At 39.7% G+C, this 17,591-nt stretch overlaps 1 protein-coding gene across 1 annotated transcript in view; it reads right to left on the bottom strand.

Annotated features, from left to right (window-relative positions):
- Positions 1-17,591, bottom strand: part of LOC136060308 (cytochrome c oxidase assembly protein COX16 homolog, mitochondrial) — a 36,467-nt gene that overhangs the window by 14,384 nt on the left and 4,492 nt on the right. Inside the window, exon 2 of the mRNA XM_065754707.1 lies at positions 14,787-14,864. Coding sequence (XP_065610779.1) covers positions 14,787-14,864 — 78 coding nt within the window. The remainder of the gene's footprint in view (positions 1-14,786; positions 14,865-17,591) is intronic.

Genomic DNA, 17,591 nt, shown 5'->3' on the forward strand with positions numbered 1-17,591 from the left:
AAATAAATGTTCCAGCAGGTGAAGAAGCAAGGAAGAGGGAGTTTTATTTCCTATGTTCTCCCTTCAGTTAATAAGAAGATGGCAGAGATAACACGGTTGTAGCAGCATCTTTACTTAGTTATCCACAGCCATAACTTAACTCCTACAAGGTAAAGGGAAACAAGCAGTGAAAGTCCTTCTGTCCTCATACTTCCTTCCATATTTTTTCTCCTCTATCTGTATGAAGGGAGAAGACCAGATAAAGCAGAAACACTCCCAGCATCCCAGAACTCATTAACTGTTCTGTGTTGTCTTTGTAATACTGACAAAATTGCAAAAATGAAAGAGGATAGTTTGAATTTCTTACTACCTCATAAATGAGAGACAAAGAGAAACTGCTTCTTTAGAAGCACAAATTTCATTCATCAAATTAATTTAGTGGAAAAAAAAATAGCAGTTACACACTATCTTGAGGGCAAACTACACATCTTGGCAAGTGCTTAATATTTGCTAGACAACAAAAGACTCGAGTCCAACCGGCAGAATATGTAAGTTTTTGCTTGCAGTTGCACAAAAATACCAGGGAGCAAAGATGTATTTCCTCTTATCTTTACCTTTCCTGTTCCCCACATATATTCCCTACATCATTATACCTATGATGTATAATTAAAACACACTTGACTCTGCACAGCAGTCAAGTCACACGTGCTCTAAAGCCTTGGCTGTGAAACCCCACTTTGCAGTTGCCAAATCTAAACAGGTCATAAATAATTTTTAGAACTGATAGGGTAGTTGAGGGAAAGCATGCTCTGTAGCTTTGTATTCCCAGCATTTGTACCATGCTGCGTGATCCTTGTGACAACACAGTAAGAAAAAAGGAAAGTGGAATGGGCCTATTGCCATTCTGAAAAAGCAGATTAACATCAGTATGAACCACAGTTCCAGATTATAACCAGGAACACTCACAGTGTGGGTATAACCAGAGAAGTGCCACGTATCACATGCCTTCCACAAGAGCAAAGCACAAGCACACACATTTTGCTTCATTTTGACTGCCATGCCGACACACGTGCTGCTGAAAGAGCTACAAGTATTCAGCCACGTGTTGAAATGAATCATCAGCTATGTTGTGAATACAAATCTCCATTGATATAGCTGATGGTAGGAAAGGGCAAAGACCAAATGCTGTCACAGCCTGGCACAGGCAGTAACCTCCACACCATCATTTAGGAGGCAGACAGGAGCAGAAGACAACATCCTCTTGCACTAGCCTACTGCCTGCCAAGCAAAATCTCTGACAGTCCTTTAAGATCCATTTAAATCCAAGCCCTGTCACTAAAAATGGAATTCAAAGATGCACGTTGTTCTTTCAATTACAGCACAACTTTAAATTACTGCCGAAAAGCTGATAGGCATCATAGAAGTATCTGGACGGCTTTCATGAGAAGCCATCAGTAAGGCTTGGACACCAGTACTAAAGATACCATTCCCCAAAGTGGGTTCACCCCCTACTATTTCTGTGTAGAGCTTACAGCAATGTGAGTGAAACACTCTCTGAGTACTTCACTCTGTACAGGATTATTTTGCATGACGTCACTTGGAAACACAAGGACAGGTATATAAACAAATTTCAAAAAAAGTTTAAGAGCAAAGTTATCAAACTATAATTTTGTCTCATCTCACAAGCCCCTGTATCTTCAAATTTCCCCTTACTAAACTTCTAAAGGTTCTCAAGATTACCGAAGATTACTTAAAACAAACAAAAAAACCCCAATAGGAATTAATCACAGAAATATGCCTAGAAATATCAGTAGGCAGCTACTCGAAGCTGTAAGTCCCTAAAATCCTTTTAAAAGATGCCCCACTTCCCACGTTAAGGTAGATGTTTCAGTGTTTCAGTTTGAACCAGCTGGCATATGTCCCTTCAAGCCTGGCTCCAGGTACAGACCAGGAGCATCGCTTCAAAACGGGCAGGAACATTTCGAGCCTATGGACCCTACGAAGCCAAGGCCTCCTGCAGCATGCTGTGTTGAAGCTGCAAGTCCCTCTGCATTCTCTTGGGTAAAGGGTATTTTTTATATGTGACACAAATATTCTTGGCATGGTTATAAACCTAAGAATGCTGCTACTAAAAATTCTCTAGCTAACATTTTTGTGCTGGTCCTCAGTGATCATTTTGGTTAAGTAGTAAATAATATAGACAGTGACTGTGAAAGCTGTGAACATCACTTATTTTACCTCAAGGATACCCAAAGGATGGCTCTGCCACCAAGGAGCCCAAAGAACACTATCACTACCTCCTGTCAGTGCACTGAAGTAGGCGAGTAGAGCCATACAGTGTTCAGACAGGAGCGAGTTGATCCATGTTCTGATTTTCAGGGCAGCATCCCGTCACCCACAACAAACACACACCCAGGTGTGCAATTCAGATAGCCTACCTTCACCACCGTAATCCTTTACTTACCCACACATTCTCACTATCTGTGGCCTGGGGATTTAGGGCAAGCCAAGCTGTGAGTACAGTACACCTTCTACAACTGTGGGCTCTCTCATGCTGCACAGCAATGCAGTCAGGGGATGGCTATCCTCATGCTATGAGGAGAGTCCTGTGCCTGAATAGGCCCCTCTCACATCAGCTGTACACTGGTGTCCAGGGCCTGACCAAATATTTGCACACCAGTTTCACAAAACCTTCCCTCTAGCAAACATTTCCAGAAGACAGAAGACTTGTCTACCCTAAAACTAGTTAGTTATTTTTACTAAAACATGGGTATCCTTTCTTACCCAGTTCTCCACAAAATAAAATCCCACTGAAAGATTTCAGCTTTTACTTTGGAAACGGGAAGGGTGATGGATGGGATTTAATGAACATGAATTAAACGTTTTTTTCCCCCCCATCTGCTCACACCAGCATAAACAGATGGGCCACAATTCTCCTGCAGCATCCACAACACAGGCAGCCCACAAAATGACTGCTTACATGAAATCCTGCACTTTGTACTCCACACCCATTTTTTAAACCTAGTATAAACCAAAAAAACACCAGTTTGGGCTGTCCCACAGAGTACCATCTTTGAATGCACAGATCACATCTGCTCCTCTAGATTGAAAAGCAGCAGTTTTAAGCAGAACAACTTATATCTTCCTCAAGAAAAGACTCCAATAAGTTATTACAAAAGTCTATCACAAATGTTCCAACCTGTGGCTTATAAGCAGCTTGGGCAGCTGTGGACATGAGAGGATGCATCCCAGGACTCAGGATGTGTGCCTGTAATCCACAGCTAAGTGTCATTCTGCTGAAGGCAGTAAAGGAACGAAGGTCAGAGCATCAGCAAGAGTGAAGGGCAGGGGAAAAAATACCTTTACATGCAGCTGCATTCCCAGCAGCCTTCAACAACATTCTTCCAAATATGTAACCCACAATAGACAACTATGTAAGGCTATTGCTCAAGTTCAGACAGGAATACTTCTGCATACTGGCAAGATACTAAGAACAAATCCAACGCTCAGGTTCACGTTCTTTGACTCTTTTCTAATATCTGTATAGAACACAGAGTTAAAAAAAATAAATGTTTCATCCAGCCTCTGACAGAAATCAATGCAGGCATTTCCAAAGAAGCAATATTAAATCTTATTACAGAAGCAGTTCCCACAGCTTTGGTACATAATGTGCCAGTGATCTCTCAAAATCCAAATCTCCTACTTGCTTCCAGAGGGATTAAAAAAACCAACCAAACAACAACACTTACAGTCTCCAAATCTGGACCATGAATTTTCACATAATAACTTAAGGGCAATGCAAACTATTATGTTAAAAGCTAATACGGAGACCAAACCAACCCCTTCATCAGTTAAGCATATCTAGATTTCTTCATATAAAATCATCATAGCTAACAAGAGTTCTCTAGCTCTGATTTCTGAGAAAAAAAGTACTCAAGCATTTAATCAATGAATGGTATGCCTTCATATCCTGCTTGATTAGCAGGTGCACATTTGTTTGATATATAGAACATAAATTAGCACCTTAAACCTTGGATCTGAATATGTCACCACAGATTTCATTTTACAGTAAAATTCATCACAAAAACTGCTATTTCTGGTACAAAAGTCTGGAAGCAGCAGCAAAATCCTCAGTGTTTTTGAAAGGTCCCTGCGAGAAAACCCAAATCTCGCTGTGTACATGAAGATGCATTAGCCCTAAGTACAGACCCAACCACCTCTGGACAACAGAGCTCTCCAGTATGGGATCTCAAGGGTGGCACACCTGAGCTTTACTATACCTTGGCTTCTCTGTAGCCCAAGAGTACAAAGGGAGGAACTTGCCAAGGATTGTGTGTAATTTCCTCCCAGTCTCCTTTTCAGTTTCTTTTGAACAAGAAATAAAAGTGTAAGAGCATCCAAGTGAATTGGAAAAATATGTTCAAGGTCCCAAAATAAACTATGCAAGACAGACAGAAATGGCTCAGCCTGCTTTGAGTGATAGGGGATTTAATGCTTTTATCTATCACTACAGGAAGGGATGAAAAGTAAGGCAGCAGTGCATTCTGGTCTGTGGTCCAAAATGTGGACCGTTGGTCACTTAACCTGGAGGAACTGGCTTGCAGAATTTGCCGAATCAGCCATCACAAAGCATTAAAAAGCAAAACAGTGAGAGGAGTAAGATATCTGTTTCAGAAACACTAAGAGTTTCTCAAGGTGCCTTTGTGAAAGCTCTTTAGTATGCGATACCCATCCTGCTACAGCCACTTAAACAGTGTGAAGTACACGATACAAACTAAATGCCCTTAAGGTATCAGTCCAGAAGAAGGAAATGTAACAAAAGCAGTACTCAAAAAATTCCTTTTCTTCTCCTCAAACTGGGTATAATTTATGAAAAATTCATAAAATCTACTAAAAGATTTTAACATATTTAATATGAGCTTCATCACACCTTAACTTACCAGCGAGCACTTTTCAGTAACTCAGGAAACCTCTCAAAATTCCTTATAATGCTTCAGCTGTTAATAAATAATATTACATTTGCATTTTCTGCTCATTTTGATTAGCCTATCACCACACTGTTTTATCAGTGAATCATTACGGTTAGAAAAGACTACAACCCACCACCTATGACAGCAAGAAAATACACACTGAGGTCTTTCGCTGAGTCCAAATATTTATCAATATAAAACAAAAGAAAAAATTATTTTGCTGGGTTTTAACCTCTCCAGTTGATTTTGGTTATGTTTCAAAACACCATTTTCATACACAAGTCTCAGAACTTTCTGTAAGTACTGTAACAATGCTGACATTTTTTTAATGGGAATTTTAACAGAAACAACTTCCAGAATTCGGTGTGAGCTTAATGCAATTGCTTTGGTCCCCTCAAAACTGCAACTCTGGAAACAAATTACATATTGAAAAAAACCTACCAAGTTCCAATAACTGCCATCCTAAATATCCGTGTTCTAAGGGAATTACTGCCTTTATAACAGCTCTTTTTTACTCTACAGTAAAAAATACTTTCCACACTGACATCTAGTGAAGTTTCACAGAAAAAGAATCCTATTCTTACACTTGTACAGAGCTTACTGCCTTCCAAATTACCTATATTTTAATTATGGATTTATGTATAAAATAACTAGAATCTGTATATCATGCACTCTTCTCTTTTGAAAGACACTTTGTCACTCTTTCTAAATAAATAAAATCTTACCTGCCAAAGGCTCAGACATTCTGATGGGTATATTAGAGGAAGCCATAATGCTAAGAAGTGATGTAATTAAAATTAAACATGACTAATGAAGTTCTTGGTTTTCCATTATGCCAGATGAAAATTTGCAGTTCAATTTGCCATTTGATATCAATTTGCCATTAGATATTCTGATTAACTGGATCTTGTTACTTACCATACTGTTTCAAATGTGACATATCTATTTATAGCAGAGAAAAACATAAAAGAAGCATGAAATGCTGCCAGTACTAGAAAATATTACAGGACTCAGCAACAGCTGTGCAGAATGCAATCCCTAAGCCCTCTGGCCACTACTGTACTTTTAAGGCCTAAACATCCAACATGAAAAAACAACTATAATAAGTTCAATGGGAATTATGAATGAGAAAGACTTTAATTCATACACTTCTGATACTAATAGGCCAAGTTCTCTCTCTATGCAGTATTGCAAAGCTTGCATTCCTACGTTCTCCTTGTATCGGTGAAGAAAGAAAAGTTCCTTTGGGAATACTGAAACGAGCAGCCTCTTGCTCCCACTCATTACAGGGGACGGAAGGCTGTGTAAGAACATAAATATTCTTTGAGAGTTCAGAAGTGGATGGGCTTTAAAGAGAGCTTATGAACTTCTTGACCTCGTGGCTGCCATTCTGCCCACACTAGGACAACATACAAACCCAAAGACCTTCTGCCGCCCTGCAGCTGCACTCCAAAGAGGCAAGATACCATGTTACACCAGCTACAACATTCAGTTGTTAGTTTTCATTTCTGTGTCATCAAAAAAGTCATTAAGCGCTGCCCAACGTAACACACAGGAGGCTCAGTGCAGACTTCACAGAAAATACGTCACCCATCAAATCACAAGCAAAAGTATAAATGTGTTGTGCAGTAACAGGCACTTACAGAGACAGATCAGGTGTGTTCTCATTAGTGACTGTACTCCAGATGTGAGCTTGGGCTCTGCTGTTTCAGCTGCATAGCAGTAGTTAGCAACAGAATCAAGTGACTCAAGTCTTTCCAGCCTCAAAACACAAAAAAGATCCTCTTAGAGATCACGCTTAAAATGGGAACATCTCCAGGTAAGGAGTTTTCAACACCTTCTTGGTAAAAACCGTAGAGATCTACAAGTCAAGAGCATCAGAAAATTCTCTTCTGGGGACCGAGACATCAGCCCTTGTGCTTGAGCTTCAGCCTGCTGATCCCACTGCCAGGGCTTCATGAGGAGCTTGCAAAGTTCTTCTGGTGCTTGAGGGAGGTGAGGGGAAAACAGATGGATGTTATGCTTTAGCTAAAAGCTACCTGAAGCTAAATTACACACTTGCAATCCCTCCAATTGCATGGCTAAAAATAGTGGTAATTAATTGTGTCAACGTGACAGGATTTAAAACAACAACAACAACAACAAACAAACAAAGAATACTTGGTACTGTATAAAACATAAAAAAAGTGAAATCTATCAACGTTTTATATACCAAAATTAGTTCCACTTGCAATCGCACTATAATGAGTTCTTCCACTTAATGGTCTTCTCTTCATCTGAATCTAATCTTGACAACAGAAAAGAAACACCATAAAGAATTATGAAATGGAAAAATGGCTTCTGTTTCAAAACAGGGAATCCAGAATACTTGCATTCTATTTCATATTTTGTCACAGAGAAGCTCAATAATCTGAGATAAAGCTGCCAGATGCCCAGCTTTCTCCAGACGTAGCCCTTTTTTTTTTTTTTCCACCCAGAAATTCAATCCAGACAAAAAAAAAAGATAGATTTGGCCACTTGCCTGGAATTTCCAGATGCTGGGCAGCATAGTCATGCAGTAGCTCTGACGCAGTTGCTAGATGCTTGGAAATCCTGCAGAATATATATGCACTGGGACTGTCAGCCATCCAAATAGAGTTACCTCGTGTGCAACCGTCCAGAACATATGCAGTAAGCAGCCTTTACTGAGAACTCCCAAGTAAGATATGCCAGGTAAGACAGAAATTGTACTTCTGTCCAGGAAAACGAGGACATGAGCCCTCACATGAAGTATTCACTCCATGGCAATCTTTTAAGTGCATCCACATACAAGAAAGCTGGAACAACGCACCAAGCCACCTGACATTTGCTAGTTCAGAACAGGCAACATAGCAATAGCCACTATGCTGCCACACACATCTCAAGATCCAGGAGATTTAGAGGCATCTAGCACCTGGTTGTGCAGCAAAATCCACAGCCTGAACTAGTCCTCCAAAATAAAAAATAAATTAAAAAAAAGGCAAGATAGTTAACATGCCCAGAAGGGGAATACCCACTAGGCAGCAATTAGAGCAACAGTAACTACAGAATGACAACGGGAAAGGCTGAGGAGTTTTCCAGAGAAATGATATGTGCCTTTAGACTCCCTTCCACTCCCTGGGTAAGGGGGTGCTGACTGAACCAGAAGGTACCAGAAAGCACCCCTACACTTCTACAGTCATTCTGTAGAAAAACTTGGGAGTCTGTACTCATCAGCTCACTTAACGGAGGTCACAACTGTCCTAACAGAGGTTGAAAAATATATTTAACTGAGCCTAAAATATTTCCTATATACTTAATAAATGCCAAGCAATGCAGCGCCATAAAATCTCTGGTACAAGAGAGCTTGGCCTGAAGCAGAATATTAAGCACATGAAGGACCTTCAAGCCAGCAGTGATAAACATCCAGGCAGCTGCAGAACAGAGGAATCACAACTTCCAATCTAGACAGATACTAAGCCCATGAATCTTCAAATCAATTATTTCCAATCAGTATTAAAAACACAACACCTTTCTGCTTCTTAAAGAGAAGCCATTTGTCATTCAGCAAATTTCATTACGGTATCCGTACAAAAACACATAGCATGACACCCCAGCATGGATGGTAGGAAAAAAATGTGTCTTTTGGTGTCCATAGGTCTCCTGGTACCACTAGGACAGGCTTCCTTCACCAGAGTCTCATTTTTCTCCACCTTGATAGGGATTATGTGAAAGGGCAGGTATGAGCCATACATTATCTCCAGGCTGTCCTACAGAGCTTTTAGCTGACAGTGGTGGCAATAAGCAGTGGGTGCAGGTGATTGAAAACCATCTGAAAGCACACATGAAGTATCAGCCTCTGAATGGAGAGAAAAATCTTATTGAACCCACACCTGGCTACATATTTGGCTTTTGAGCAGTTAAAATGATAAACAGAAAGGAGGTCTGAAGAATGAAAACTTAAATATCTGTCTGGCATAGCAAATTCAGTAAACATTGTTTACAGATGAAGTGGGAAAGTAATCTAAGCTCAGGCAAAATTGATTAATTTCTCCTGAAATCAATGCAAAATACATTAATCCAAAGCTAGCAGCTGAACCTCCAAAATTTCAAGAACAGCACAGATAGGCAGCTTATTTCCATACTGTCCCTCCGGACTGAACCGAAACAACAGAAAACTGATGTCTGAACATCTGGTACCACCACAATGCAGCTCTGCTACCTTTCAATTCTGTGCCATATTGCAGGGCAGAAATTACTGCCTTGGACGATTCCAAACCACAGTCAAAAGATATAACAAGCTTCAAATCCCCCTGCCAGCGGGAGCCAGGCTGCTTCGCTTAACGTCCAATTCTAAAACCCTCCACTAAGCAGGCCATGCTTGAAAGCAAGGTTTGCTTTAATTTAGCAAAAAAAGTGCTCCATTACATAACAAGAAATGACTGACAAAGATTATTTTTTTCCCTACAAGCAATCATAAATGTCTGCCTACTGGAGACTCTAAAGCATCGAAGGTTTCAGTGCGTTATTTTCTTAATTTTTGGAGGACCCAGGACCAAGATCATAAATGAATTTAGTCTTTGAAAATCAACTAAATCAACATACACAAGGAAATTAGTCAAAGTCTGTCCTTGTTAGGTGTGTGACTCAGGCCAACCTGACCTGCTTCAGTAAAAATAAACACAGAATTATCAGCATCAATCCCTTGCCACACTGTGCTTGTGTCATCAGCTTATTGAAACCAATCAAATGCATGAAGGTGAATTTCTAAGTAAATAAACGTTAGCCAAAAGCTAGCTGAGAAGTCTTAGCTACTCTACCAGGTCCAGTGACAGAGCCTAAAATGATTCCATGTTTCCTTGGTGACAAATTTAGAAAAGACACCTTCCCCATCCAAAACAATCCACTGAACATTAATTAAAGAGGTTTTGATTTGATTTTGTTTACACTTGCATCCAACAGGTTCTTTTTGCTCCTATGACATCATGGGAGCAGCAGAAGGCAACTCTCCAGAATCCCCTCATACTTCAAAGACCACCAGTGAATCAAATAAGCTTTCCTTCTGAAAGAAGTCAAAAAGCTCCAGGGAAAGAACTTTTAAGGGCAGGCTTCTAATTTGAAGCATGAACACTGTTCAGGCTTCTGCTACAGTCAACTGAATAGAGATGGGTATTTCTAGAGGCAGTAAGATATGTGCTCAAAATTGGACCTAATCCTTCTACACCTGAAATTACACAAATGTTTATCTCACCTATTATTTACCTGTCAAACTAAATATACCGCCACACTAAGGATGGTGCATCTCACTGGAATGTGGTAATAATAAAGTTATGAGCTTAATCTCTGCTTTTTTTCTGCAGTCGAACAAGAACATCTTTCTCAAGCACCTATCTGAATAAGGAAAAAGGAATACTACAGAGGCATTCCTGGCTCAAACCATCTACACTGGACTGCCTGGATAGCTCCCAAAGTAGGCACTGCATTCAGGACAGTGGAAACACGAGCAAGGTGAAGCCCAGACAATGCACAGCACCACAAGCATGCATTTAGATTTAGCTGAGCAGATACTGGATGTTTTAATTTCACTTACATAACTCTAATTATACAAATAATCCAATTTAGACTATTTTAAGTACTAACAGCATTAATTTAATTTGACCTTAACATTGGAAAGAGGTGCTGGCACACCTGAAAATCCAGAGGATGAGTCTATATCCACTTGGAACAATATCAAGCAGAAAGTCTACAGAAAATAGAAGACAACTGAGTGTATGGAATGACCGGGGTTGGCAACCATACAGTCATGCCCATCAGTTATTGTTAGAACAAACCTTGTGCTTTTACAGTCCAGTCCAATTGCAGTGACCTTGCCTGGCAGATTACTCCCTTGCAGTGGTGAAGTCAGTCAAGTTTTAACCAGAGTTCTGAACTTAGGGAGCATTGAGATGTAATACAATTTCAAGCACAGCTCAATCAAACAGAAGCAATAGCCTACAGGCAATTTTAGTAGCAGTAATTCAGGGCATGGCTCTGCACACAACTCCTCTCCACACACCTGAGTTGGTACACATAATGACAGCAACATAGATGCGCAAGCCAGCAAAACACCCTTGTCCACTCACTCGCAGCGCTTATTCCCCTTTCTGAGCAGATATTGCAGCCTCATCTAAATATCAAGCTGCTGCAGTTGTCGTGATCAATGCTTTCCAACAAAGTTCAGCACACATCGGAAGCAGAGGAATGTTTCTGACTGCAATACAAAAGCATTCTAATAGGCAGATACCCCTGGTTGACTAGCCACTCACAGCAACCAGTAAATGCTGGGCTGATTTCCTGGACCTTCCTGGAGGCAATTGCCAGCTGCATCCCCACCTGACACAAGACCTTAATGGAAACAGGATGTTCTCTGCTCCTGTTTCTGCTAGCACTATTTCACCCTGGCCCCAAGCACTTGAATTAATGGATTTCACCTGAGGATATGTTTTTTTAAATACTCATTTGAATTTAAATAATTCTATTTGAATTAATTAACCTTCCTATTCCCTACGTAAAACAGAGCAGTGTTAATTATCTTCCATTCACAGAGAAAGTGAGACTCACTAACATTCAGTAACCGCCTTCTGCAGTCATTTATACCTTTGTAAAACATTACTAAGATGACTTCTTAGCATTCCACTTCTGGAGTGCTATCACATTGCTTAAGACAAAAGAAAAAGAGGAATGAACCAGCATCTACATATCATCTAACCACTGGAAAAGTCAGTACAGTGATGCACCCTTATACACTGCCTGATCTATTTGCAGGTTTTAAAACCAACTGATGGTTTGCTTCCTGACAAGATGACCCAGAGATTTCAGGTTACCTTCAAGCACTTGTGCTGCATGAACTTGCCTGGTTCTATCTCCTCTCACTGAGAACGTGCCTCCCAGTAACAACTCCTCAACAAAGCCATATCAGAGCTTTTATTAGTCAAAAGGGTTTGCTGAGGGGCTGAAAGCCTGGACTTCCCCAGGCAGTTGATACATTGCTGCTCTTCAGCCCTCCCCAGCGACTATCAGCCAATAGTACAGATCACTTTGTCTGTTACTTCTGTCCAAGATTCTTATATCCAAAATCAGATCTGATTCAGCATGTCTCTAACCATGCCTTGAACGACAAAAGTGAGCACACAGTATATAAATGAAAATAAAAAAAAGTTACAAACTTAAAACATTTTCTGTATATTAAATAGAAATCATGCTTTCTGCTTTAAAGGCGTCTCTGCTCAACTGCATGTGCAACAATAAAGTAAGACAGAGACAAGGTTTCGTTTTCCATTTGAGAATAAAGGTGTTTGGAAGCATGCCTACACAAACCCACCCATTGCTTCTCCATTAATTCAAGGTGGTTTTCCCATAAGCATATCTGGTTTTCCATATCCAACTGCAATTTGCATAAACTCTTCCCAGAAAAGAAATGATTACCTAATCTGCATTGATGGATATTTTGGCAACAACAGATGATGGAGAAATCCTTGATTTTGTTATAGCATAAAAGGCATTTACATCAATAAGCATCTCCATACAAGTTTATTTAAATGCAGACTGCTCAGTGTGCTTCCAGAACACAGCTGGTCTTGGTATTCTAAGTAAATCAAGGTGTACCCAATGAGGTTTATTTGTTTTGAAAGAGATGCATGTGAAGAATGCTCTGATATCCAAAGACGATATTCTAAAGGGACAGAATATCTGCTCTTGCTGCTAGCCCCTCACCATCTGCATCTCTGTTTCTGAACCAATCCCAATGCCATGCATCAGATGAGCTAAGTTCTGTCTACATAGCTACCAAATTAGCAAGAACACAAGTTTAGCAGTCATGCTCATAACAAGCAGTATACCACAATTTGCACAGCCTTAATACACAGTAAATAAAGACAGGCACTCAGGTATTACAAACCCTACCCTACATCTGCATAGGTTGCTTAACTTTCCACAACCTCCATTTTTTCAGCAGTAATATGGAGATAATAAACATGCCATGTTTGACAGTAAGGCTATGAAGCTTCATTAATTTAAATTCATTGAAAGCTTATTGAGATCCATATGGAAGAAGTGTTATTTAAGTGAAGTTTGTATTCCAGAGGAGCAACAAAAAAAACATTCCATTTATATTATTGTCTACTGCAATTTGTATACAACTGTCCAGCTCCCGAGGAGGTGCACTCGTCCCTTTTCTGTTAAGGACTTCTGCTAGTTCAAGTATGTTACATAAGAAGAACATCCTACTCTAAGAGAAAAATGTCTCACCAGTAACAGATCTTACAATTTTTTTAATAGCATTTTTAAATTGCACAGATTACTGCTGTCTATCTGAGTTACACGTGAAGTATTTTAACAAATAAAGAGAAAGAAGTCTACATTCTAATCTCTTATGCTCTCGCAGTTACTGAATTAAAATGGTTCTTAACTCTATTTTCATGAACACAGAAACTAATGGAACACATTACTTTCATTTGTCTCACTGTAACTACTAGCCTAAAGTTGGTGTTGGTAGATTGCAGCTAATACTGCATTGTTTTTTATTTAAATTTCATCTATTCAAAAATAAAATCATAATGAAAACACAAAAGAGATGCTGCAGCCTTAAGTAATAGAGGCTGGAGTAGAATCCAGATGTCCTCTTTTAGCTTTTCAGAGAACTCCAGGGTGCAGTAGCTTCCCCTCAGAGCTTTCATGTACTGCTGTCTAATTCAATGATGCTTCCCTTGGTTATAAACGCTGAGACACAGAGCCTCATAGATCTAAATAAGCATAACTATTACTGCTATTTTACTCTGGGCTGTGGTCACCGTGCAGTTAATGGAGGTCAACTGTAACTTATTGAGTACAGATCTGACTAAGAAACTGACAGGAACAATGGATAACTTCTTGCCCCTGCTGTGATCCCCACCTGACTGGAGGAAAACTTAAATGCTACAACTGAAAGCCCAGGACTGGAAAAAGTAACCATCCAGTATTCAGCACTGTAGAAAAGAGCTCTAAGATTCTTCTCCCCTGTATTATGGGCTACGTCAAGTAAGAGACTGAGCAGTAGCAGCCTGCATGGTGCTCCACGGGCCATGGGCAGGTATGCAATGCAGGGAGTAAAGAACAACTACTGAAGTGATTTAAATGGCCCACAGCAATTGTCTAAGTCCAAACATGAAGGTCTCCACACTCTGAACAGGCGAATCTGAAAAACTTGACAGTAGAAAGCCACTGAAAGCCCACTCCTGCTTCTGTTACAAATTCTGTAATGAACCTCTTATGCATGGTGTCTGGAGTCTCACACAAACACTTTTTATATGAAGTACTATACAATCTTTAAAAAAGCTTCACACTTTCTGCAAGTCAACAGCACTGAGACCAGAAAGCCCCTCTGCATTGCAACAGCAGACGTGCATACAACAAAGTTCCCCAGCCCTAGAGGCTTGCCAGGCCAGGCTGAATGGGGCCATGGGCAGCCTGATCCAATGGCTGGCAACTTTCTTTTGTGCACCTTTTAAAATATGAAGTTGTTTAGTCAACTGGATAAAAAAAAAAAAAAAAAAACCTCCTTCCAGATGCGATACAATTCCTTTCTTCCTTTCTCCAGATTCAGAATTGCCACTTACAAAGAAGAGTAGGAACCAATCTGTTGATCATTTTCCACAGTTGGCAAAAAGATTTGCCATCACCTCAGCCTTTATTATCTACACTGCTCACTGCCTAAGAGCATATACTAATATCTCCCAATACTAATATTTCACTTGTTCTAGCAAACTATCTTTTAAGAGTCAGCACATATGCAAAACAAAATGAAGAGAAAACCGCTTGAAGTACCTTGCCATGTAATTTCTGGACATCGTATCTTATCTGAGCGAACTCACGGAGTCCAAAAGATCCCCCAATAAGGTAGAGCTGAAAAACAACACAATGAAACTGTGTGTTAGGATCATCACAAAAAAAAAAAAAAAAAAGTACTACAGAATCACTACAGTTTCAAAAGACCTCCAAGATCATCCAGTCCAACTGTTCAACTATCACCAATATTTCCTACTGAACCATGTCCCTGACACAGAAACACAGAGCAAAGTTTTGTGGTCTGGCAGCTGGATGCTTACATCACAGAACTACAGCTTCAAAAAGTCAGTAAGAAAATCCTTATGGGGTACCAAGCAACTTCGAGAGGCCTACCACAAATGGGACAGCCCCATACTTGTAGTTCAAGGTATTAATGCTGCTCTTGTGGATACTGATTAATAATAGAAAAATAAGTATTAATATCTAGAGAAAAATAATGCCTTCTTCACATACAAATATTCTGTTAAGAAAGAGTAAAGGAAACAGAACATAAAAGTACTGAAAATTATTTAAGATTTGTTCAGCCAAATCAAGTTTGTCAACTGAAGGTATGGTATCTTCACACCATACGCTGAAAGCCTCAAGGAACACAGTGCATGAATCTTAATATAGTTGACATCTCAGCAAAAAATCTACGTTAGCTGATATTCGTTAAGTTCTACTCAGTGTTATGCTAATTAACAGCCTACAAGTTAGCAAACATTACATCCTAACAAAAGAAATCAGCAGTGCTATAGGCAAGCTTATAGTTACAAACAGCACTTTACGGTTGTGACATCAGAATGACTGACTCTATCAGTCAAAATCCGTTGATGTCGTAAGAAACTGCCATTGAAATATGACATAGTGTAATACTGGGAGTCTAGGAGTAAGACTGTATAAAAAGCACAGTATATACATGAAACATAAAGAATACAGTGACAATATTGTGTCATTTGTGTCTTAAAGAATGAAGCACAATGTCTAAGACTTCATCACAAAAACAAAGTACATCACCATATCCAGCACTTATTTAATCAGCCAGCAGCATGTCAAGGCAGTTAGCTGACAGCACAGAGCTACACAGACATGGTTTAGCAGGGAAATACTGGTGGTAGGTGGACAGTTGGACCAGATGATCACAGAGGTCTTTTCCAGCCTTGGTGATTCTACACCGCAGCAGTCATGGACAGCTCTTCAATTAAATATTTTTTAACTGCATTCAAAAGCCAGTAAAAGAAGCAAAGCAGAAAAGGAATGTAACACTGAGTTTGTGCAACTGTAACAGCATTAAAGGTAACAAAGTACTCAGATTGACAGTGTGTTGCAGGAAGTACTGGCTTTGGCTTAAATATTGCTATTCTCTCTGGTATTATAACGGAAGATGCTCTCAATAAGTTGGTATCACTGTATTTAAAGGAAAGAACACAGACATATAAACAACGATAGATCTGGATTTGGCAGGCAAAATAATCAGAAGTGGGGTAAGATGTTACAAGTCTCAGCAACGTTCCTAGCTTGTTGGCTTTGCGTACTCTGTGTTTCTCACTCACATTTCTAATTTTGCAATTTATAAAATGGAGATAACCTGTACGTTCCTTGCAAGATAAAAAAGCATTACAATGATTAGTTTGCTTGGTGTAAGTCAAGGGCAAAGCAAAGTCCAGTATGTTCCAACCACAGCCCAACAAAAGAGACGCAAGGGAAATCCTAGCAGGAGCTATTCAGGATACCATATAAATAGAACAATTAGGTTGGCAACATTTCCATGAGGTCAGATGCAACTTGACACTCCAGTTAAGCTGAAAATTGGGAACATAACTCCATACAAAATGAAAATTAAGTATATTTTTCACCATTCTGATTTTACAATCATACGGATTCTTAAATCCTAAAATGTAAACACATGGGCAACTGAAGATCACTCAAGTTGGAAAGTTCAGATACACTGGAACTCTTTCACTTCAAAGGAACCATTAATTTTACATGCTTTAGGATGCAAAGCACAAACTTTATTACGCAGTGAACACAATCTGCTTAATTACTTGAATGCATTCAGCAGAGCAATGAAATGATGCTGTGCTTTTTCCCTTACGCATGAAATTTACCTTAAGAGGTAAAACCAGGGAACACGACGGTGAGGCAGCACTCAGTGCCCGAAAGGGTGAGCAGCTCAGCAGCACCACGAGCACAACCCCCATCAAAGGACTCATGCTGGATCATTCCTTTATGTTTCAGTGAGTACACACACACACACAAAACCAACCTAAAAAAACCCCACAATGTTGTAATGCAATTATGCATGCATGGAAGACTTGTGTGTTGCAAAACAAAATGAAAGATAGGATGTGACATAAGAGCACCATCTGTCACATACACTCAGCAACCTCAATAAATGTCTTATGTAAAAAAAATGACATAAAATTCTCTTTAATTCTTTTTTTAAAATCTATTTGTTCACTCCCCCGTTAGGAAGTGTGTTATGTGATCAGTTATGGACGGCATCAGGCTGATCACTTTACTGCACCTTAGGATGGGTAACACTTGTGTTTGTCACCAATGACAGCAAGATTTTCACCGAGGACTCATAAGAGCACAAGAATTAGTTAAGAGCAGACCTCTACTCTCTTGGAGCCATTTTCAGTCTCTTGGGCTAAAACAGTAACAGGAAACACTTCGTAAGGCAGCAGCGATTGGTGGTGTTATAAGCATCCCTGTTGCTAGAGAGACTCATCCCTGCTACAGGGCTGACTGTGAAAGGCAGACCACAAAGGAACATTACATTTATTGCACAGTCCTACATAA

The sequence above is a fragment of the Cyrtonyx montezumae genome, unplaced genomic scaffold (assembly GCF_038088225.1).
Source record: "Cyrtonyx montezumae isolate F1298 unplaced genomic scaffold, pur_monq_1.0 scaffold_10, whole genome shotgun sequence".
Classification (NCBI taxonomy): Eukaryota; Metazoa; Chordata; class Aves; order Galliformes; family Odontophoridae; genus Cyrtonyx; species Cyrtonyx montezumae.